Source organism: Thunnus thynnus, chromosome 24 (genome assembly GCF_963924715.1).
Source record: "Thunnus thynnus chromosome 24, fThuThy2.1, whole genome shotgun sequence".
NCBI lineage: Eukaryota > Metazoa > Chordata > Actinopteri > Scombriformes > Scombridae > Thunnus > Thunnus thynnus.
This window is the reverse complement of record NC_089540.1, coordinates 687,112-712,147: the sequence shown is the minus strand read 5'-3', so window position 1 is coordinate 712,147 and position 25,036 is coordinate 687,112. Positions and strand designations below refer to the sequence as shown.

The window sequence follows — 25,036 nt, the reverse complement described above, 5'->3', positions numbered from 1 at the left end:
CAAACTCAGCCCAAGTCCTGCTGAGCCATGGCTTTTTTAGGACTTTAGCTGACTGGTACTCTCAGATGGTACAGCTGCATTTGGAATGGACCTGGTACAAATCCTTGTTGGGCATGAATAATGTTTGTGGCATTTAAAAAACCTAAATCCTCACCTAACATCCTCTTATCATTCAAAATGTTTGAATAACTAACAGGGTCATTATTCCTCACAAATAAATCTGTTTCTGTAAACTGGGACCAAACCAAACTGCTGTACAACAGCAGTATCACTAAGCCAATTGAGTAGTTCATAACCGAATAATTCTTTATGCTGAAACGATGGTTCTGAAGGACAGGATTTTATCCTCATTATTGTGTTTTTAGCCTTTTTCTCTAATTGCCTGTCTGACTGTATTTCAGCATAAGAATTAGGGATGGGAGACCAGGACTAAATGAGGAATTCCTGTTCTTCCTCTGTTCTCCTCCCATCATGACCTACTTTTCTTCCAGAAGCACATCAGTCCTTTTCCCCAATTCCCTCTTTCCAATTCCATCTACCCTCTCCCTTTATAATTTCCTCCCATCCAGATGTTTTCTCTTTGACGTCTTTTCACTCTTTCTACCTGTACTCTCTCCCAACCTCTTATATCTTGTCTTTGCATCTTTCCCTCCAGCTTGAAACTGTACTGTCTTCTAAAGAACTATGCTATTTATTCTCTCAGTCCTCACAATCTACTAATTCTACCAAACAAGTGTGGTTTGAAGAGACATACACAAACAGTTCAGTTAAGTGTTAATTCTAAAGAATGTCTGTTTAGGTGGATTTGGTGACTCCTGTCTTGACAGTGAGAATATTTCCAAAATACTAATCCCAATGTTCTATTTATAGAATTGAAGCAGAAGCTGCAAGGTGGATTGCATCGTCCAGTCAGCTGGAAATTCATTAGAAGTCATTGCTTCAGCTACAATGCCAACCGAACCAACACAGTTACTGTAAAAGATTAGCTTGTAGTCGCAACAACAGTTAATACTGTCCACTATAATATATAAATAGCATACAGTAAAGGTCTTCACAGATCCAACATTTTGGACCCAGTCAGAAATGGAGCCACACAAAAAAACCCAAACTTGATGCGACAAAAAGAGACAAAAAGACAAAAAGAGAGAGACACCCGATCTGAATAGACCCAGGGATAACTAGGTGCAATACGAAATGCGAATGACCTGAACAGACTCAGACAGAGAGAGAAAACCAACACTGGCAACAGCAAGATGCTCCAACAATTAACAAACAACCAAGGTGGAAAAGAGCAGCAGTACATGTCATTTTTCCTGCTTCTCACAGTTCACACTTTCAGTCTGCCTCAGTAAAAAACTATTTACTTTTGCCTTTCTCAAAATATGCTACTTCTAGATGATCAAACTGCAGCTCTGTTCCCTTTTATCTTCTGTACTGGCAGGAGTGGAAACATAAAAAATGCTTAAGGAGGGAAAATAGAATAAACAGCTATTGGCACTAAACAGAAAGGAAAAGTCAAGAAAGTCATGAAAAGTTAAAGATGATGCTTTTTCTGGAGCAGATTAAATATGGCAGTGGTCCATTAGTGTGTTTAGGTGTTACAACTGCCATGAAACTTTATGGATTTTCATGGTCCCTGGAGTATTATTCCCAATGATTTTGGTGTGACCGTTCCTGTTGTAATACTAAATATCAAAGTATAAATGGCATCACTCTAAAGTCAAAGGGCTGTCAAAGTTTGTGCATCATACAGGATATCAAAAACTTTCCATGAAATGTGCTGTGTAAATTTATGGTTCCCAGAGGGTAAACCCTAATTATGAAGACTTTTTGCACTTTCATTTAATAACACCATCTGGGCAAATATTTCATTTGTACGCAGTAAATATATAAAACCTATGCTCCTCTCTGATAGGCTGCAACCTCCAGCCCCCAATAGTTAAAAGGCCAAAGTGTGAATTGCAGGTCTTGAGATTCAACACAAATAAACTGTTGTAGAGTATCACACATTAAAAAAAATACTCTTGTTGTATTATCACAAATTGTTAATCATATATATGTATTTAAAAATCATCTGCAAACATCCAACTGGGATCCTACCTGAACCTCAACTGGCCCCTATGGACTCTTGGGACAGTTTGAAGATGTGGTATTGGATTTGAGCATGACAGCTCATTTTTAAGTTAGTTTAAAGTTAAACATCTCACAGTACCTACTTAGGTCACAAGATGCAATCTTCATGAAAACCAAACCAACTTTTTAAAAAATAAATAAATAATAATAATAATAATGATAATGATAATGATAATGATAATAATAATAATAATGATAATAATAATAATAATAATAATAATAATAATAATAATAATAATACCCATATTTTCATGTCCTTCAGAACAGCTCCTTTTAGCTCCACTACTGGTGAGGCTCTAAAAATAGTTAGATCTGTATATCAGTATGTTGATTCAGCATACTTGGGTTGTAATGAACACTGTAACTTCCAAGGACTGCTAGTGGGGCTTGACCTTAAATCGTGTTTTAATATTATAATTGAAACTTTGAACTAAACAAACAACTGTTAGGCAACAAACTGCAGTAGACTGATGTTAAGTAGCCTTTGTGATGAGATAGAAGCTACTACCATGGGACTATGGGATATAGTTCTATCATCCCATTGCATGCAAGTAGTAAGCAAATCAAGTGTATAGGAAGCAGGACAGTATCAAATCTCATTATTTTTTGCTGACTAAAGTGGAATGAACACAAATTAATCACATGTCTAAACAGGGAAAATCCTTTTTCCACAACATTATTAAGGAGATTAAGTCATATCGTTTAAAGAAGTACAAATAGTTATTTGTTGCTATTATTGCCCATGAGCTGAAGACCTCAAATGGCCTCTATGGCTGCTGAATGGCTGCTGTGTGGTATGCTATCTAAAATACTTTTATTTTCTTATTGTCCTGCTGCTACCCTCCACCATATCAATTGTTTGTCAGTCTCCTGCTCCCTTTACCTTCTCTTCAGTCACTGAATCCCTTCTCCTGTTTATAGTGTTTCCTCCCATTAGCAATTAGAACCAATTACATAATCTGGGTTATCAATCACACTCACAAGCTCTAAGTCATCTCTACTTTGCTTCTAACAGGTTGAGGTGGTCATTTTCAGAATTATTTTTACCTAGTTTTTACCTCACAATACTTAATGCATTTCTTCTGATCACCAAAGGAAGGCAGAGCTCCCACAGTAGCATATAGCATGGATACATTATGATATAATGTTATGTATTAGTTACAGTTGCCTGACTGCATCACAAGTGTGCGGACATGAGTTAACCCAGTTCCCTACACTGTGTTATGATTGGCTGCTATCATTGCTGTGATTGCGACAGACTATAGCTATGATTACAGTTGTAACCATGGCTACAGCTTTGGTTCTTATGGTTCTTATGGCTGTGACACAGCCATGGTAAACATTTTATGCACCCACCAAGTAGGCGATATTAGCCCATTTACATCTTAAACTAGTAGCCTTCCACTTGAGTGATGAGGGTGCAGTGTTAGAGCTATTTGAAGATAATGTGGTCTATTATTAATCTATGTGGTCAGATTTACCCTAGCAAGAGACAGAAACCTTTTTATCCTGCCTGTAAAATTTGTTAGTGGCCACCATAAAAACATCATTAGTCAGCCCCCCAGTCTGTCTGCTGCTTTAGATAACAGTCATTTGATCATCCAAAACACAAATCGCAATCAATTCCTTCATGTGCCCCTTTGAACCGCCCCTTCCATCCATCCATCCATCTACACGGCCAGACCACTCCCTCAGCCATGCATGCTGCAGTATTGTCCCTCAGTATTATACACTGTCATTAGTACTATAATTCAAATATATCAGTCAATTCATACCTGCATTCATCTGCTGTTTTTCCTCTATTTTCCCCTCCCTCTACATTCACTGCTATCATTTCTGCTCATATCAATCCCTGTTCTGCCACTGCAGACTTTTCCCTGTGTGCATGAAACCATGTTTCCACTCAGTGTGTGATTTATTCCATCTTAAGGGAAGCTGGGCAGGTTAAGGACTCCCTGTTTTTTCACTCACATTTCACTCTATATGTACCAACTGGGATGACTGGCATTCATTTGCAGGACAAAGAACTGTTATCTCCTCATCCCCTGCAGACAGCCCTCCTCAAAGGAACCCCTTAACTAAATTCCTCCATCCTTCTTCTTCAGCTCCTTCGACCATCTTTCACTCAACTTTTAATGACACTTCCTCTCTCTTTTCCTCTGTCCCCCCATTCTTGCAGTAGTATACCCCTTCCCCATCCATCCCACCCTCAGTCTTCTCTTTCCATCTCATCTTGTACCTATATTTTTATACTGGCACAGCAGCAGGTTCTTGAAAGTCTTTTTGAATGTAGCGTTGCACAGGGCATAACAAGCTGGGTTGATAGTAGAGTTGACATAACACAGCCAGTAGCCAATAGCCCACACAGTGTCAGGGACACACGACTGGCAGAAAGTTGAGATCAACACCATGACGTTATATGGCGTCCATGTAATGATGAAAGCCAGCAAGATGGCAAAGATAGTCTTGGTCACCTATAGAGAGGAGAGACAGGAAAGAAGAGTGAAATGAACAAGAGACACCAGAACAAAGTAAAACCAACTCTGTTGTTCTTTTCTATTATGGTTGTATTACAGGCTGATTTGAAAAGTAACCATGCAACAATGACATAACCCTGACAAAAATAAAAGCAGACCTGATGGATTGTTGGTTGCAATGATTGTGAGTTTTGACATTTTTATTTTTGTTTGTTTTTGTTAATTTCTTTCATCTCTTTAAGTTACATTAAAATTGACTAACCTACAATAAATTGATTGAACAATTACTGATTTGCACCAAACCAACCATGTGTTGAGCATTCATTGCCTGATTTATATCACTATCGTCTTCCTCTCGTTCCTCTCCCCATCATCCAGACAGCAATGATCACACTAGTGATTTTTGGTAACATCAAAGAAAAGGATATTTGGCTATACCTATAATGTATTTATCTCAACTGTTTGAAATGCCATTTTTCCTGATGCTCTGTTTGCAGTTTCTACGTACTCTATGTAGTTTCTTTTTCCTTATGACAAAAAATTTCAGAAAGACATTCAAAATCGATGATGTATATATTCATGAAACATAAGAACCATCTGTCATGGTGGTAGCCTGTGCCCTATATAGCAAAATGAACACTTGCACACACAAACGCTGCATAGCCACTTCCATTAATAATTAAATCAAACTGGCATGGAGGTGTCTGTGTTGTAGTGTTCGCATAGCATGATTTTACATTGTCATCATTACTTCTGTTTGTTAATATTTGGAGTCCTGCTGACAAAGTGTTAATATTTTTTATATTGTGGGTCATAGTGTAACAAAGCACGCAAAAAGTATTTTTAAATAAGACCCAGGGACTAGTATTTGTACTAAACATCTCTATTTATTGTTAAAAGAGTTTAGCAATGAAAGTCAATTGTTGGTCACCTATTTCTCCTCTGCTGTATTTGTGCTCCTCTGTTTAGAATGAACTGCCAAAACTGCACAAAACTGCAATGCTATTTTAATTGCCTTTTGAATAAATATTTGCCTAAACTGTGTTTTAATATGTTTTGTAATTCAATCGTAATGTTTGGATATTTTGTGGCCAGGTGTTAATCTCCTGTGGGATAACCCAAGAGTTAAAGAGGCACTGCCTAGTGCAGTTTTTACATTTAGTTATTATTTTATTTATTTATTTTTTGCAAGTATTATTTTTCTTCATTTTTTTTTATTTTTTATTTTTATGTTTTGCCAGGCCTGCATTGTATATAATGCTGCACAAGATTGTGAAATGGTTCATGAATGTGTAATTAAGTTTTGCAGCTGTAGAAATATTTTGCGCAAGTGTGAAAAAGTTTTGTGTGCGCAGATATATAATTTGCAAGTGTAAAAAAAAAAATTGTAGCTGTAAAAATATTTTGTGTATGTGTAATTAAAATTGGTGCAGGAATTTTTTCAACAGTGAAGTTTTACAAAGTCTGAGAGACACAGAAATTTACTACCTGTGTATGCAACACACTGAAGTTACAACTACAAACTGCAAGTTATGAGTATGAATTTTGACCCTGTTTTTATGTCTTGAAAGGTCTTGGAAGGTCTTGAAAGATGGATGATGGTGCAAGCTTTCCTGCAACCGAGGTGGGTTTAAAATAATGGTGAACATTTAATGTGTTGTGTATTGAGCTTGTATTTAGTACACTGTTATCGTAAGGCAACTCAGTTGTCTAAATGCATATTTTCAAGTTCAGGAAGGCTGCTTTATGTACCCGGAATAGAACGGTAATGTAGCTTTTGGTTAGCACATGTCCGCTAGCATTAATACTTTTCAAGCTGAAGACAAACTAAGAGTGGAGACATGTACCGTAATTACACATAGTTAGACATGAATACTAGCACACTCCTTAGTATTTACAATTTTGTGGATTTATGACAGTCTAGCTGCTGTGGGATTACAGAAGCTTTGTTGTAGATGTGAAGATAGTATCAGGTTTATATTGGCTTGCTTACTAAGATAAAGTTAGCATTAGCTATTAGCTTAGGTAAGGTTGATGGTAACAATAAGCGAGTAAATTAGCAGGAAGATTATATATTATGCGCTGTGATTGGTTTGCATTTTAATCTTATTCTGTTTCTTGGCACAGGTAGAGCTGATGGTGAATTCATCCCTGTGGGTGCTTCTACAAGTCAACGGTCCGGTGGAAGTGTGAGCAGTGGACAGGAGCATAGCAGAGGCTGTGGAAAACGATGCAGAGGGTGTTGATGATCCTGCTGCTGAGGATCCTGCACAGTGTGTTGGTCAGAAATGCAGGGAAATACTGACAGCTGTAAAGAGGAAATGCTACAACCAATGACTAGAGACAATTCCGATGCTGCTGCATATGGAGGCACACATATTCCAGGAGTGTTGCAAAGAGGCTCAAGAATGACACCCAGGTAACAGCAAACCTGCCAGACACAGGATGATAACAGACAGTATTTGGATGGCAGTGTAGTCAAACACTCTTCTTCCCAAATTGCTGTTTTTGGAGAATCTGATATCTAGAGTGTCACAAAAAGAAGTTTTATCTGTATGAGGATTTAGCTTCCAGTTTTTCAACTGAAAATAGTCTGAGGTACTTTTTACTGTAAATAGGTACATTTTACTTGCTATTTAATATTTATTGTGCTGTTGTTGCTTTTACAATAAAGTGACTACATTGAATTGTTTCTGAACAAATACATGTTTGTTACATCATTGTACCATAAACTATTTTTACTAGACCCTCACTTTCATTTAGAGTAATGGCATGGACAAATCAATTAACAGTTAATTGTAACAAGAAGTCTTTAAGAGACTAAACAAAATGAATTATGACTTTTTTGAATTGTAAGAATTTATTTGGCTCAAGAATAAATATATACAGAAGGCTGGATTACAAATCACAAATATAAATGAATAGCTATATAGAGGTAATTTAATATGGCAGATATGTAGTTTGATGTGGTGACTGTGGATACTTCACAGGTGGTATTCATCTGATGCAGGGGCAAGCCTCTGTCTCTTTGGCCTCTGGAAAAAATACAATTAAAAATCTCAAAGAATCCACATATTGAATCATTACATGCCAATAGAAAAAAAAACAGAAAAGTTACTGTTTGGAAAAATTAATGATACACAGATGTAGCCTCTATTGTTTTGAAATACTTTGTTACTTTTCTGTTTTCAGAAAGCAGCACTGACAGTTTGACCACAACTGACACTCATGCCAAATAGATAACTGGGTGAACAATATTCATATTTTGTGTGTATGATTCAAGTGTAACAATCAACTCTTGCACAGCAGTGGAGTCAGTGATACATATTAATACATTGTCATGCCTCCTACTGATCTGTGTCTCTACAATGGCTCCTGAGTGGTCAAGGCTGGTACAGCAGACTGCAAACCAGGCTGATGTGGATCATCTGGCCATCTGGATCAAAGCTGTGGCATCCTAGGCCCTGATAACACTCATTTTATTACCATGGCCCTCTGAACTTTTGGGATGGAGCTGTAGTCTTTGGACTCCCACAGCATCTGAAATATGAGAATGACAGCTCATGTCTACTAGCAAATGGGTGTTATTATTAGGTCATACAAAGCTGCAGATATTTCCACTAATACAGCGCTGCTTCTTACTCATATATTTAGCAACTACACACAAAGTGATTTTTTTTAGTTTATTGACACAAGGGAAGACTGGATATATTAAAAAGATGTTAGAAATAAAACTTGACATCATCAATGGCAGCTCAACACATCATAGTCACACAATAATGTCAACTGCTGATCCATCTGGAGATACAACTAGCTCAGGGCAATTTTTCTCAGAAGTATGTTTTAATGGTTAGCCTAGCAATGCTTACATTATTTAATCAAACATGCTAAAGCAGAGAAACAGTATGTAATACAGCCAAGTGATTGCTTTGCCTTCAGCTTGAAAAGTTAATTGCCAGCATTGATGCTGCTATTTTGGTAATGCTAGCAGAAATTTGCTAACAGAAAGCTACTTTACTGTTCTATTCTGGGTACATAAAGCAGCTTTCCTGCACTTGAAAATATGCATTTGGACAACTGTGTTACCGTGTTGCCTTACAATAACAGTGAACTAACTACGAGCTAAATACACAACACATTAAATGTTCACCTTTATCTATAGCACCCTCAATTACAATTAAACCTACCTGGATTGTGGGAGAGCTGCACCGTCGTCCATCTTTCAAGACCTGCAGGGAGATGAACGCAATGCAACCATCTGCCCTCTGATTAGACAGATTGACTCTACATTTGACCAATCGGATTCAGACATAAAAACAGGGTCAAAATTTTATAGCTGTAACCAAGTGGCAACCTCCGGGGCTGAAAAATGAAGCTAATGCGGAAGTGCCAAAAACCTGCATTCTATCTAATGGCCATCAGGGGGCAACTCCACTGGCTGCAAAAAGAAGTCTGATTGCATGGAAGTCTATGCTTTAGGGCGTGGCTACACTGTGATTGACAAGTTGCTACCATGACGACAACGTTGCTATTTCACAGTGTGTTTTCAGTTCACTAAAGTTAATTGTAACATTTTGGTCGCCTAAAAAAAGTCTTGTTCAGTGTTTGGTTGTAATAAAAGACCCACCAAAGAGTCAGATGATCACATTTTCTGGTGAGTACATTTTGTTTTAACGGTTTTAGGCCTATTTTTCATTAGCAAAAATTAGCATTGACACTAGCATTATCACTGCTAAACATAGATTTTAATGCACCATGCTAACCAAGCTAGCAGCTAGCACTATGGTCTGCTCTGCCCGATTTGCATCGCTGCCTGATTTGCACTGCACATGCGTGAGCAGGTCCTCCATCCTCTCATCCAAATATGGTGACCTCTGGCTCCAAAAATCAAACATGGCAACAGCCAAATCCATGATAGCGAAGGTCAAATTGCTACACTCGAGGCTTCAAAATGGCACATCACGGTGACTACGTCCGTATTTTTTTTTTACAGTTTATGGCCGTAACTAGCAGTTTGTAGTTGTAACTTCATTGTCCCATACAAAGGTAGGAAATTTCTATGTCCGTCTCTCATGTGACTTCATTGTTACACACAAAGGTAGGAAATTTCTGTGTCCGTCTCAGACTTTGTGAAACCTCACTGCTGCAAAAATTCCTGCACAAATTTTAATTACACATGCACAAAATATTTCTACAGCTGCAAAACTTTATTACACATTCACAAACCATTTCACAAGCTCAAAATATTTATGACCAGTATTTGATTCTATAGACAACCAGAGGTCCTGTTTCCTGCGCACTCCTCCCTAAACGGAGTAGGTATACATAAGCATTCTATATGCCATGAAAAAATAAAACATGTTCGTGAAAACATTTTAAAACAGGTTTAAACAAAATCCTGTTTTTCACTTTACACACAGCCGGCACAACATGGTTACCTTCATTCATCATTTAAATAGTTCGATGGATCAGTGTTAGAACTTATCTATATCGTATCTGTTTATTTAAAGTTACAACAAGGAACTTTCATTTTGTTTTGATTTTAGAGGCCCCTGTGGACAAAAGTGGTAGTGTTTTCCTGGAATGAAGACTGCATTTCCCATGAGTGCCACCGCCTTGCGTCGTAAAGATCTTGGTTAGCTCATGCATTTGTTTTTGGAAGCGAGAGCACCACTGCACTGTCTCTCTCACTCTGGTGTTCTCAGCTCAGCACTCTCTCTCTTTTTTTAAATGAGTCAGGAAGCCTATATAACAAGTCTAACTTTACTTTTAATGTTATCAAATGAGGAGAAATGTCCTCCTTTCTTCCTAGTAATGACTTTGTCATGTAATGTAAACATAGACTCTTACTTTCTGCATGCTGTAAATTGTTCTGTCTGATTTCGCGGGGAATATGACCTGGTGGCAGGCATTTAGAATAACTATATAGATACAGCCAATCTTGCTGATGGTCTCGTTTGCTTATGTAGGTCATATATATATATATATATATTACTTCCAAGATATTATATGTACTTGAAAGCATAAATGAGGACTTTCAGATATGCAGCAGAGGAGTAGAACTGCAAATTTAAGTTTATTAATTATCCTATATTAATTGTTTGCACAAAATAAGCCCCAGCACCAGTCTGCTATCAGACACAGCACACGTGAGAACACATCAGCTTTATTTTCATTCTACCATTGTCAGCATATTCTGATTGATGTATATTAATGTTTGGTGTGTCTTGAAGTTGTAATTTGGAATGTCAGGGGCTTCACAGAGACTCATTTCTCTTTCTCACTCAGCTTCTCTCCCTCGTTTTACCTGTTGCTGTGTTTGAAGGGGATGAGAGGAGCTCATGTGATCGGTCATTACTGAAGCTCACTGGTCAGGAAAATTGCAAAAATGTGTTGGCCACACCCACACATTAAGACTTGGATCTGTGCCTGTGCCCTATTTTGGGAAAATAGGGCCCATTATCTGTTCTGACTCTAAAATGTATTCAGCAAAACCTTCAGCACCATGGACAGCACAAACATTAAGACGCTCTAACAGTGTGCGTGTGCACTCGCTCTTAAGTACTGTGTTTGGAAACGTGTAAAATTTAAGAGCGTTTGGGAAGCACTCTTCTAAGATCGATCATTATCAGGAAATGATGCCTTGCTTCATAAACATACAGAGACAAGAGGTAAAAGGAAAGTGACTGGAGGAAAATAGCAGAAATAACCATTTTCTGGTGAGTTCTTAGTGAAGTCAGAGGCTGAACACAAACCAACACACAGGCACACTCCCACAGCTATGTTGGTGCTGGTACATTGGCTGTTTGGGGCGAATAAACACAAACGGTGTGTCAAACACAGTTTGCATGAATGATGAGGGCAAAAATTTGCTTCACTTTTGGTCTGAACACATCCTAATGCTCTGCCTGTTGATGAGGCTTCTTAGTATAAAACATTTTTAGCCATACATGTAGTAATATCTAGGGATGGGAATGTGGGCTGGTCACTCAGTCCACTGCCTTGATACAGACTGAAATATCTCAACTATTAGATGCATTGCCATGAACTTTGGCACAGATATACATTGTGCCCTAAGGATAAAGTCTAATAACTTTGGTAATCCCCTGGCTTTCTTCTAGTGCAACCAGCAGGACAAAGTTTTCACTTATTATGTGAAATATCTAAAATCTACTTGGATTTGCAAAAATTTTATACATTCATACATGATCATACATGATTCTCTGACAATGAATCTGACTACTTTGGTGATCCCCTGACCTTTTCTCTAGCACCACCATGAGGTTCACATTTGCATTTTTTGTGAAATGTCTCACAACTAGATTAACTAATGGATTTCCGAGAAATTTGGTATAATGGTACCCAGAAGATGATAAATAATGTTGGTGATCCGCTGACATTTCCTCTTCACTTAAATATATCAATATCTACTGGATGGATTGACACAAACTTCATATCATACTACCTTATATTCATAATACCTCTGTTTTTTACCTTTTTTTATTGAGGGAAGTTTTACTGAGAGGAAGCCTCTCTTTTGCAGGAGCACCCTGATCACATTCACATGGTTACACACATTCACACCTCAAAGCTGCTCATACAACCACAGTCTGATCTGTTGGCTACTGAGCAGCTCCACTGGAGAAGTTTTGGGTTAAGGGCCTTGCTCAAGGGCAGCTAAGTTCCTCAGCTTTGCTTTTCCACTTTCCTCAACTAGATTTATCCTGCTGGTCTGGGGATTGAACTGTCGACCCTCCAGTCACAAGCTTGCTTCTCTAACCTTTAGGCTACCACTGCCCATCTGTGTTCTTTCACTACCAGTCAAACCTGTAATTGTTTAATGTACATCTGTCCTCCAGCATGCTGTCTATCACTTATTCATTCATGTCTGTGTTGTGTTACATGAATATTATCTGATTCTTGAGTTGAGTTTTTTATCTTTTGATGACTGAAAGATATACCACCCATCCACCAATTCATGGACATGAAGAGAATTTTCCAGGAAAATTCTGATTCCTTTATCTGTTTCACCCAGGGTTAAAGGTAAGCAGTTACAGAGACATCAGATATGTTGGAGGGATTGTGATCATTTGAAGTAGATCAGTCACATGGTTTTGGGAAATGGTATAGGTCACTATGAGTTGTATGGTACTTTATATCAGTAACTTCTCTGAAGGAAGTGTGATGGAAAGCAACAGATAATTGGTTAAAATACTATTAATAGCAAGTAAAAAGGAGTATATGAGAATTTGGGGGGAAAATAGCTCCACTGGGACAGGACCAGTGGCTTGTTACTGGAAAAACTGACACATATATTGAAACTACAAAAAGCACAACTGGAAGAAAACAGGGAAATTGGACACTCAAAATGGTGACATTGAAACAGAGCTACAAATGAATCCTTCAACAGGACTGCATGTGAATGTATTTCCCTTAACAGTTTTTTGTTACTGTTATTTTTTAATGTTGCAAATTTCTTGCCAATAAATATTTAAGTAAGAAAAAAACATACTTTCTTTTCTCTGGCGGCCATCTGTCTTTTCCTCTTCACTTGGCTTCTAGCAATGCTTGCAAACTTTCTTGCCACAGTCCTGGGGCGGCTGATTGGGATTGAGCGCCTCTCGGCTCCCTCCACAGGTGGGACAATCTCTATAGCTGTGATGCATTCATCACCGGCCTGCTTTGTTACAATCTTTATCTTGGACCACTTCGAGGAAGGGTTGATCTTGGACACTGAAGGATTGGCTGCTGTCTCTTCAACTGGGTTTGGATTTTTTGCTGCCTGGAAAAAAACAGAGTTTTGTTTGGAACTTTTACAGCCAACATGGCCTGTTGTAAAAGGTACATGAAGTCCGGCAAGTCAGGGATTTGAATTCAGTCATTTTGTGCCACAAGCTGTCTTACACACTTGTCTTGTGAGTTAATATTTGGCTGGCCCTAAAAGGTGCATATGTACAAAGCTGAGAGGTCATAGTTGCTGTAATTTACTTTAATCCTGTTATCTCAAGTTAACAAAGTTAGGTATTCTTGTTATATTTGTTATATTCTTATTATATTCCCATGATAACATAAATGTTTGTCACAAAATGTATTGATGAAAGTTTCACTGAATATATTTCAGTGATGCTGTTGATGACATCGGGCATTTTCATGGCTCTTGGCTTTGGGAAACTAGATAATCATGCTGTACATTGTCACTTGGTGAAGGACCAGTGGCAAGCAGCCAATCACACCGGCTATACTCTCCTACAATAACACACTGACAGTTTAATGGGGCAGAGAGTCCAGACCAGTGTCTTCTGAGGGTGAACTGTAAGTCCAGTCCAGGACTTGCAAAGTTGCGAGCGAAAATATAGCTGTGGAGGTGGGCGAGGTTGGTGTTCAGCTGCAGGAGAGAGAGGTGTGGAGATGGCTCAGGTGAGCAGTGTCAGGTGAGTTGATTGGCACAGCTGGTGCTTGTTGACTAATTGTACTCTCCCTTTCAAATGCAGAAGCCTGCTGGACCTCAGATGACTGCTGCACACCACAGAGGCAGACAGAAAGATATTGTTTGGCGACGCCCAAAACTAATATTTTGTGAGACTGAGTGATTACAGAGACCTGACTGCATGTGCCAGAAGAAGTCAGGCAACCACAGGTGCATGGTCGCTTTATGATAAGTAATTATGTTAAAATGTGTGCATGCAGTGGAGAATGAAAGGAGTTCTCTGTGATTGATCTGTCGTGTTGGTGTTGTATGCTGAGGGAACTCACGGTAGAAGCTAGACTTGCTACAATAGCATATAATGTAAAATAAAAAGCTAAAATCATGTCTCTTTTTAAGTTAAATTCAGACTTTGTAAGTCTGGTAGTCACCATGTTTTTGTTTCCTGTGCAGTTATGTGCAAATTTATATAAAATTACAATGATCCTAGCATGGAAATCTGACAGATTGCTTTATTATTTAGCTTGACATTGTCTCCATGTTATCTGATTTCTGATTGAGAGTGAGTTACTTTATTTTGTTTTGCCCTAACCAATCAGTAGCGAGTGACATACCTTGTTTTGGTAAGTCGACTTGCAACAACTTGTACAGCTGCGCCAACTTTTCACATTTGTCACATTTTTCTGGCTTTAACACAGGAAGATGACCTCTTCATTCTTAAACTTGCCGACAAGGTCTGAACAGTCGACAAAAAGCACACAGCCTTGTCTGAATCCCTGCACACAGTCCTGGCATATATAAACCCAATTCAGAATGCAGCTGTGTCAGTCTGGTCAGACCATAACGGCCAGTAACAGTTTTGACAAAAGCTTAATTGACACACCCTATGATCCAGTTCTCCCCAATCCCACCTTGTTTCCATGTTGCTCCCAGGTGTGGTGTGATAACACATACTCTGTGTATTAGGCGCAGTGCAGCAGCACCTTGTCTCTGGTGAGAAATTGACTTTTTTTCGCTACACTGATTCATAATGGGATCTTCCTGAACTGACATCAGCTCCAATCAGCTGTTTAGCAATCAGCTTTACTGTACATCACAGAAACTGTGTATGTTTACCTGATGGAAATATCTTCTTAAAATAACAATATTCAGTAGTTATTAAATAATTATCTCATTTTCTCATAAACATAATAGCTGTATGTTTATATCTGCTTATCTCTGTTAGCCTACTATACTTATTTTAACTATGTCCTCTGTATGTTTGCATTTGTATGTGAGTACATTAAGAACCACTAGAAATCTTGTGTGTCCAACATACTTGGCCAATTAAGCTGATTCTGATTGATGTTTTTGTAAAAACAATTTTATCCTGTTATTTTGTGGGAAAACACCTTTGGTTTTCCCAAAATATTGAATCTGTTATCACAAGAAATCAAGTTTGTCATTCAGAGATAGAACAATAATTGACCTCATATCAGAAGAAAATGACTTGGTTATCCTGAGAAAACCAGATAAATAACTTGAGATTACAGGATTGAAAAAAGATAATGTAAACTTTAGCAGCTCTAGGCTCCCAGGCATAAGTCCAAAAAGTTGTCCAACTTTCAAACACCAACCTCAGACATCACCTCATTGTTGATCTTCTTTGGTTCTGTGGGGGGAATAAAAGCTGTGGACGAATCATTGGAGCTCTCTTTTTCCTCCTAGATAGATAGATAGATACATACATAGATTGTTTGATTAGCAGTGGACATTGAAACTGTCGAGCTGTCTTGTCTCAATGCTAAACAGAGTGTGATGGGCAGACGTAAGCAGTGATGTTAATAATGTACAAATGAGTACCTGTGTGAGTCCTGGACTGGGCTGTGCTGGAGGCTGTCGCTGAACTGGGTTTGGTTCTTCCACTCTGCCATTCTTCACAGCCTCCAGTGCAGTGGTAGTTGAGTCCAGGCTGAGTTTGGGAGTGGAGCGGGGACTGGCCTGAGGGCTGGTCTCATTGTTATTGTTCTGCTTTAGCAGGTGACTTTTGATCAAGCTGGGAGTTCTGGGAAAATAATTGGAATGACCATTATTTTTTTAAGAGTGCTTACACCATTAAAAATACAAATGACCTAATTGCATTGGACAAAGAACTTCTCTCTTACTTGTCTTGTTAGATATTAATGCTGCATTTGACACCATTGACCATCCCATCCTATCACAGAGACTGGAACATTTAATTGCCATTAAAGGAACTGCATTAAGCTGGTTTAAGTCCTATTTATCAGATCAATTTAAATTTGTACACATTAACAATGAATCCTCCATGCACGCAAAAGTTAGACATGGAGTTCCACAAGGTTCTGTACTTGGACCAATACTATTCAACTTTACATATGCTTCCTTTAGGCAATATTATTAGGAAACACATTTTCATTGTTATGCAGATGATACCCAATTATATTTATCAGTGAAGCCAGATAAAACCAATCAGTTAATTTAACTCCAAGCATGCTTTAAGGACATTAAGACCTGGATGACCTGTCCTGCTTGACAACCACACCTGCCATTATTATTGGTCATATTTCTATTATTAATATTGTTGTTAATGTTGTTATTGTTGTGCTTCTGTGTCTCTCTCTCCCCGATCCTCCTCCCTCTTTCTCTCAACCCAACCAGTCAAAGCAGATGCCTGCCCACCTAGAGCCCGGTTCTGCTTGAGATTTCTTCCCATCAAAGGGAAGTTTTTCCTTGCTGCTGTCGCCAAGTGCTTGCTCATGGGGGAATGTTGGGTCTCTGTAAATTACGGTCTAGACCTGCTCTATGTGAAAAGTGCCCCGAGATAACTTCTGCTGTGATTTGGTCCTATATAAATAAAATTGACTTGACTTGACTTGACAATCAGATGTGCACATTATAAAATCCACAAATGGATATGAATCATTAATTGGACACATATTGTGCAACAAATTGTACGTATGATTAATTTATGTTAATAGCCTTAGTAACATGCATCTGGTGCTGGTTTTGATTTATTCTGACTACCTTGTTAACTCTTTTATTCCAATACAGCTCTGGATGTTTTAAAGTTTAATCTAAGTGGTGATATAACTAATTCAATGTTAGTAGCAAACTGCAAAAGATTTACAAAATGTTGGAAAATATCTGCACATCCATCCAGAGAAGACCAGACAACTCTGCTCTAATCAGGTGCATATCACCAAATATAGTGCTCAAGATACTGTAGACATAGAAACACACAGTATATAAATAAATATTTACTTTTAAAATACATTAATATTGTTATTATAATTGTGTATTTATGGTTTATCAAGCAACTGTGGTTTATCCAATATATCTATACTTTCAAGTTGTGCTAAAGAGCTTTGAAGATTTAGCCATTTTATGGGTAAACTGAGTGTGTTAGAATCATTTAAATAGATACCAGGAAGTGGAATATGATGTAACATTGGTTTGAGAAGTTTCTATGTGTATTGTGATACTGTCTTCTGCAGTGAAAATCCATTGGAATCCATTGTAACTAACCAAATTCAGGCTCAGTGCAGTTGTTTTTCCTTTCAGTGGAGACAATAAAACCTTTTACAAACATCTTTCAGCAGATTTTTGGGTGAAATAGCGGTTTAAAAGTATTTGAGGGTTCTGGTTAAGCACAATAAGATGTAATTTCACGATCATGTCAATCAAAAGGAACTTGATTGACTTGGAAACTGGAGATGGAAAAGACACAAATAGCTTTCAATGAAAATATGCTACAATGAAAAGGTTTGAATCATGCATATGAAGACAAAGAAAGGAGACTATATGAAAAACAGAATTTCAAATTAGACATTTCATAAGTAACAGAAGCCTTTCTTAACACAAATGCTTGATTTAAGAAAAGGTCAGTGCATGTGAGATTTCAATTTATTTATTTTTTTTTTATTTTATTCCTTACTTTATTCCCTTCTTCTCTTTCTTGTCTGGTTTGTGTTTGGAGACCCTGCTCCTGGACGCCAGGGAAATATGGATGTACAGGACTGTCATAATAATGACCGGAAGATAGAACGCTGCTATAGCTGTCCCAAACGTCACCGCAGGGTTAGATAGGAACTGTAGAAAGAAAGAAAGTTTAGTAGACAAGCAAATAGCCCTTCCCTAATCAATAGAGAATGCTTACACATCCACTAAGTGGCCAGTTTTACAAGTATAATCCAGTACAACACACCTGAAATTAATCCTGTCTTTATAAAACTTACAATATTTCTTTTTGTTGCCATTGCATTGCTCCAACTGGAAATCTTTGAACAGTGTTCAAATTGAACTGTGGGTTCAGGGGAGGTCTCTCTGTTTTGTCATAAAAGACGTGTTAGATCCATGGACAGCTTCAGGAAGTGAGGGACAGAGAGGGGCTATTGTTGTCTAAAACCATATATTATAAAGAGAAATAAAAATGTTGTTTCTTCACAACTAATCTTTCATGACTAATAATCAAGGAGGGTGTTCCTTGTCTATTCCAAAATGTTGTTTTTGTGGGTGATCAGAGGTGTGTAATTGGGAGGAGCAATAACGTTATCACTTATTGCTCACACTGGTAGGGGATGACTTTTGGGGGGAAAAGAGGAGATTTGCAGACCAGTAGTCAACACAAAATGAACCAGTACCAGTTCACAACCCCTATTTTTACAAAAACCATTTAACCAGTGGTATTGGTCCGTAAATTACACTTTCATTCCATTATTGTCATGCAGGCACAAAACTGAAGATGCTTCCTATGTAATACAGTTCTTTTTATTTATCAAAAAGCTGTGTACTCTCCCACACTTCACTCTGATTTTTCCTCTAATTTAGACAGTGACCTTCATCAAGGCCAGTTACCTTAACTTCTACTTATGTTTCACATTGCATTTTAGTGGACAAAGGACCCACCCCTATTTGAAAGCTGCAAAAAGCTAGCAAGGTGACCTTGAGTTGAGATAATATTGTCCCACATCAACGCAGCCAGTTTCAAACTACACTTTCATACCTTTTAAATTTTATTAATGCAGAAGTGAGAAGGGTCAATTTATTGCTAAGTAATTTGGCAGACAATGTATATATTTACATTGTTTTTTCCTTTTTCTCTGCTGTAATTTGCCTATATCTGCTCAGTAAACTGTACCTGTATGTAACACTCTCCAGGTGGCACTGTTCGCTGTCCAACGATGAACTGCCAGAACAAGATGGCAGGAGCCCAAAGGATGAACGACAGGATCCATGCTGCTGCAATCATTAACCCAGCCATCTTAGTTGTCCTTCTTGTTGGATATGTGAGAGGTTTGGTCACACAGAAATAGCGATCAAAACTGATGATCAATAAATTCATCACTGAGGCATTTGAGACAACATAATCTAAAGCCAGCCACAAGTCACAGATCACCGGCCCCAGTGGCCAGTAGCCAACAATGATGTAAACAGTGTACAAATTCATGCTGAAAACACCGATGATCAAGTCAGCACATGCTAATGAAAATAAGAAATAGTTATTGACAGTTTGTAGGTGGCGGTTTACTTTGATGGACAGCATGACTAAAATATTTCCTGTGACAGTCACAAAGCTCAGAGATCCAGTAACCAAGGCAATAAAAAACATCTCCAGGGTCTTATATGGACTTCCTGTCCCTACTCCATCATCCACTAGAGAGCATGATGTTGAGTCATTGGTGGACATGTTGCACGAGGCATTGGAGAACAGGTCAGCTGACTGGTTGACCGAGGAGCCTAAAAGAAGAAAGAAAGAGAGAGAGAGATAAGGAGAAAGACAAAGAGAAATATGGGGTGTGCAATAGCAGTAATGATTATGGTTGATGTACTGTAATGTAATTCTAACTGTGAAACAACTAAAAGGGGAAATTTGTAAAACTGGGCAATTGACTTCTTGTAGAAAAGAGAGAAATTGGTTAAAACACATAAGTCATTTGCTAATGGCAATAAAGTGGTTGGGTTAGTAACAGGAACCAACAAAAAGACATCTACAAAGTGCCTAATCCGGGGCAGTGAAAATAATCTTCAGTTTAACATTGGGAAAAATAGAAATTAAAGAAATGTTGATAAACTTTGGGACAATGGATGGTGGAAAACTACCAGTTGAACATGTGAAAGAGTTTAAATCTGTTGGCAGTGTAATCTTAAGTGAAAAAGCAATGTTTCCAAAATGTTAAAACTGGAGGGAAACTATGATTCAGTTTTACGCATGAGCTGTGGTAAACTGGGTTGTGTTCTGTTATGGTAAACTTTCTCTGTTATAGTTTGGTTTGGTAGCCTGAGTACAGCTGAAGAGATTGACGTGAAGCCTGCACATTCAGACAGTCAACTAAAGTCTGTCACTACACTCTCATAATATACTCTTTTCACTGCAACATACTGTATATCCAACACACCTAGCATTCTTGCTGTGTACTCTGCTCACACCTATCTGAAAGCTCTGCGCCTGCTGTTAACAGTATTTCACAAGCCCCACCTTCTCCTGCATCCACATGTAGGATCTGAGACTACTGTATCTTCCCACGTTATTATCATCACTCCCTGCTGTGATGAGGTCAGAGCTTAGACACCAAATATCAACTCTGTACATTTTCAACATTTCCATAATAATACATTGCACTTGAGTTGGCTGTGTTGAATGTATTAGAGTTAGGACTGCATCTGGAAACACTTCAATTTCTGAAGTTCGGTTTTACCAAAAGGCCCTGAACATCATTAGAGATTATTCTCACCCAGCATCTCCCCTCTAAGGAAATGTCTGCTGGGACTATTCCAAAGTCTGAGTGGTTCAAAATAAACACATTCTGTTTGTCACTCGAAGGGTTAACATTTGGCACCACTTTGAGGTACATGTTATTCTTAAGTGATTGTCCTCTCTGTATTTATTTTTGGTATTTTGCATATTTTTAAAGAGTCTATTTGCACTGTGAGCTCACTGAAACAAGTTCTTAATAGGTGTTGTTTTAATCACAGCAGCAAGTCAACTACTCATATTGACTGCATGTATAAAGTACATCCAACCTGAGAGCAATGCAACTTGCTATACAATCCTTAACATTTATGCACATACATTGACACAAACACACACACACACACACGCCCACACACACACACTCCTAAGAAGGGGACTGGAATCGAACCACCAACCCTGAAAATGTGCTTTAAATTTGTGGACAGTGGACAACAAATTTAGAGGGTAAGCAAAATCAGACAGTTAAATATTTGTTAAAATATTGGTGGGGGGGATGCTGTGTTTGCAACTGCTAAATATTACTCAAGGTAAATGAGCATATTATGAACAATCACTGGTTATTTCTTCAATCATCATGAACAATACACCAATCACTCTTTGATTTAGTGCAATATGATGGTATGTGATAATGTAAATTTATAATGTGTGAAAATGTTTTTCTCTGAGGATGCTGGAGTTTGTACCTCTGGATAAGCCTGACTGAAGTTCCTAATCATGACTCATGTATTTGTGCTGATGACTTCAGCTTTGCTAACTCGGTATAAAATAAGATTCAACTCAACACTCACTCAACAGAGAAGCTGTTCCTTAGAGATTCTGAGGTCATTAGTCTTATAGTACCATCCCTCCAGTCTATGGTACAAATCAAGTAATTTTGGTGCATTTACAGAGCGAATATGTTCACTTAAGAGTGATGGTTTCACTTTAGGCCCTCAGTTTCTGAGCCAGACCTAATCAACAGGCTCTTAATCAGCTGTCACAGGTGCATAAGCACCTGCTCAAAACAAATCACCTTCTGTCAGGGCAGCTGCGGACCAGTGGTCGAAGAAATATTCAGATTCTTTATATAAGTAAAAGTACCAATACAGTGATGTAAAAATACTCCATTACAAGCACAAGTCCTGCATGAAAAAATCCTACTTAAGTAAAAGTACATAAATATTATCAGCTTGATGTAGTTAAAGTATTGTAGTAAAAGTAGTGGTTCAGTCCCCCTGACTGATATACTATTGTATACAACATCATTAGATTATTAATACTAAAGCATCAGTGTTAGAGCAGCATGTTACTGTTGTAGCTGCTGGAGGTGGAGCTAGTTTCAACTACTTTATATAGAGTCAGCTAGGTTTAGTCCAGTGGTTCCCTGTCTAGGGGTCGGGCCCCTCCAAAGGGTCACAAGATAATTATGAGGGGTCTTGAGATGATTAATGGGAGAGGAAAGAAGAAAAAACAAAGTTCTGATACACAAATCTGTTTTCAGTTTTTGGACTTTTTCTCTAATCTTTGATTTTTGCTGAAATATTGGATCATTTGAACATTTATTGAAATGAAAGCATGTGAGAAGTTTAGAGGGAAAAATCACTATTTGGTGGAGCTGTTAACAACTCAGAGAGTTGTGAGATGTCAAAAGCCAAAAAGGTTGGAAACCACTGGTTTCATTTTTCAGTGTGTTGTATTTTAAAAGTTTGTTATATTATTCATTGTGTCGAACCTTCATCTGAAAAGTAACTAACGCTGTCAAATAAATGTAGTGTAGTAGAAAGTACAATATTTCCCTCTGAAATGTGGTGTAGCAAGTATAAAGTAGTATCCAATGGAAATACTCAAGTTAAGTACAAGTACCTAAAAATTGTACTGAAGCACAGTACTTGAGTAAATGTACTTAGTTACTTTCCGCCACTGCTGAGGACTGTAGTTCAAAACCATTGACTTATAAAATATGTGTCTGACTTGAGAGGATAAGTCCCTACTCTCTAAACTAGCAGCTGCACAGCATTTGCACAGGGTTTTCATGGATAAAGAATATTTTTGCCTAATTTATTTAATCTGTGTGTTGTAGTAGAAGTGGCCCTTGTTGGTTCAGCATGTTCTGAATGGACCTTTCACAACACTGGTGGAAAGCAATTAAGTACATTTACTCAAGTACTGTACTTGAGTGCAATTTTGATGCTACTTTATACTTCCACTCCACTACATTTCAGAGGGAAATATTGTACTTTCTACCCCACTACATTTATTTGATAGCTTTAGTTACTTTTCAGATGAAGATTTGACACAATAGATAACGTAACAAGCTTTTAAAATGCAACACATTGTTGAAGATGAAACTAGGGATGCACAATATTATCGGCACGTCATCGGTATCGGCTGATAAAAGCTCTAAAATGAAATGTTGGTATCCGCCATTTCTGTTGATTATGAGAGGCCGATTCGTTGCCTTCTCCTCCGCCACCTGACTGTGCTTCCCTCCACAGACTGTTTCGCCCTGACGGTCCCGGTGCTTCCTCCACAGGCTCCACTTCACTCAAGCTGGCCATCAGAACTGCTGCTTCTTCCCACTTTAACTTGAATAACAAACCGTGGCTTGGTGCTCTGGTTGGATCCACATGCAGAACTGGGGCTAAAGGAGCCTTCGGAGGAAACACTGGGGCCGTCAATGAGAAACAGTCCGTTGAGGAGCTGCTAAGTTCGGCTGCACAGATAGGAAACACCTTGGCTGACAGATGTACCACTCTGTTTGGAAAAAAAAAATCTTTTTGGTTTATAACGGCAGTATTAGGTGCATTACCGCCACCTTCTGCTTCTGAGTCTGGACCAGAGATTAAATCCTACACATTAATCCTGTCTGTTTAATGAACTCAAAGAAAATTCTACTGCTCCACCCACTTGGCAAATTCATTAAAGTTTTAATGCTGAACTCCAGTCTTCCTAAATTCTTCCTTCATATATTGTCTTTCTTGATCATACTTAGTACAATCTATGCTTGCATGCATAATAGTCTCCTCAGCCATCTGGAAAAAAATATGTGCATGTATCGGTATCGGCATCGGCATCGGCAATTGGCCACAGTGAGTTGGAAATATCGGCATATCTGCAAAAAATCCAATATTGTGCATCCCTAGATGAAATCAGTGGTTTCCTCATACAGGGAGATTACACTGAGATTCATATGGAGAAGGAGAAAGGACAGATTGAAATTTACACTACTGCTATTACCTGGAAATTCTGGTGGACTTAAACTTAAACTGAAATATTCAGTTTTATAACTGGGCAAATCATGCCAGAATTGTTACACAGTGGCTTAATGCGTACCTGGAAAAAAACGATAATTGTGATGGCTGGTGCCTAATTCCTTTTATTTTGCTAAGTCTCCTCACAAAGGAAATCACTAAAGGGCCTGCAGATATTACTCAAACCCCAATAATAAGTAGTTATATACATTCTTGGCATGATATTATGAAAAACTGTGGTAAAAATAACAAGGTGTCTTTCCTTATCCTTATAATACAAATTGCTGAATTTTTACCAGATTTTCATCAGATTCAGATTCAGACTACATATGGAATACCTTTATCTCACTTTTTTGTCTTTCTTCAAATTGACAGTCTTACAATGGCCAAATTTCTGGATTTAAGCAATATGCCTCCTACACAGTATGGCGAAATTCCTGTTAAAACAAGGAAGAGTAACCATTTTCTTTCTGACTCTTATAAAATGCTGTCCTCCCTTACCACTGAAATTAGTGAAAAGACCAAATCAGCATGGAAAAAGGCCTTGGGAATTGATTTGAAAGCGGATGATTGGAATAAAGCCATAAACTCAATTAATTCTGTATTTACCTGTAATAGGCTATGTGAAACACAGTTTAACATTTTTCATAGGCTACATTACATCTTCAATATTAAGCAAATTTAATACCCAGGTCTCTCCATTGTGCATAAAATGTAAGTTACACACTGCCTCCTATATACACTGTTTTTGGTCCTGTCCTGTAATTAAATCTTTTTGTAATGGTATCACCCTAGAAATTAATTAAGTCTTCCATTGGAATATAGATGCACATCCATCCTTTCTTCTCCTTAAAGTTAATAAGGGGACATAAGACCTAAATAAATTTGAATTTAAACGTTTGTTGCTTGCAAAGAAATGTATATTACTGAAATGGGTTGAGTTCGAGCCCCCTACAGTTAATATGTGGTACAATGAAATATTTAAGATTCTTCCTCTAGAGAGGTTGTCTGCAATCCTAAG

The 25,036-nt window shown here is 38.1% G+C and overlaps 1 protein-coding gene across 1 annotated transcript; it reads right to left on the bottom strand.

The window, feature by feature from the left end:
- Window positions 1-2,380: 2,380 nt before the first annotated feature.
- On the bottom strand, window positions 2,381-23,322 carry chrm4a (cholinergic receptor, muscarinic 4a). The gene is made up of 7 exons (XM_067583799.1): window positions 23,223-23,322; window positions 19,172-19,770; window positions 17,969-18,123; window positions 15,877-16,078; window positions 15,651-15,737; window positions 13,123-13,392; window positions 2,381-4,607 (listed from the first exon to the last, which is right to left on the bottom strand). Exons 1-7 carry the CDS (start codon window positions 23,320-23,322, stop codon window positions 4,362-4,364), a joined length of 1,659 nt encoding a protein of 552 aa, XP_067439900.1. The 3' UTR covers window positions 2,381-4,361.
- Window positions 23,323-25,036: the final 1,714 nt, after the last annotated feature.

Coding starts and splice junctions, on each gene's coding strand:
- chrm4a (XM_067583799.1), bottom strand. CDS start 23,322: ATGGCCAGCTTGAGTGAAGTGGAGCCTGTGGAGGAAGCACCGGGACCG. Junction 16,079..17,968: donor AAAGAGAAGAAGGGAATAAA/GTAAGGAATAAA, acceptor TTATTTTCCCAG/AACTCCCAGCTTGATCAAAA. Junction 13,393..15,650: donor ACAATGAGGTGATGTCTGAG/GTTGGTGTTTGA, acceptor GTTTTTTTCCAG/GCAGCAAAAAATCCAAACCC.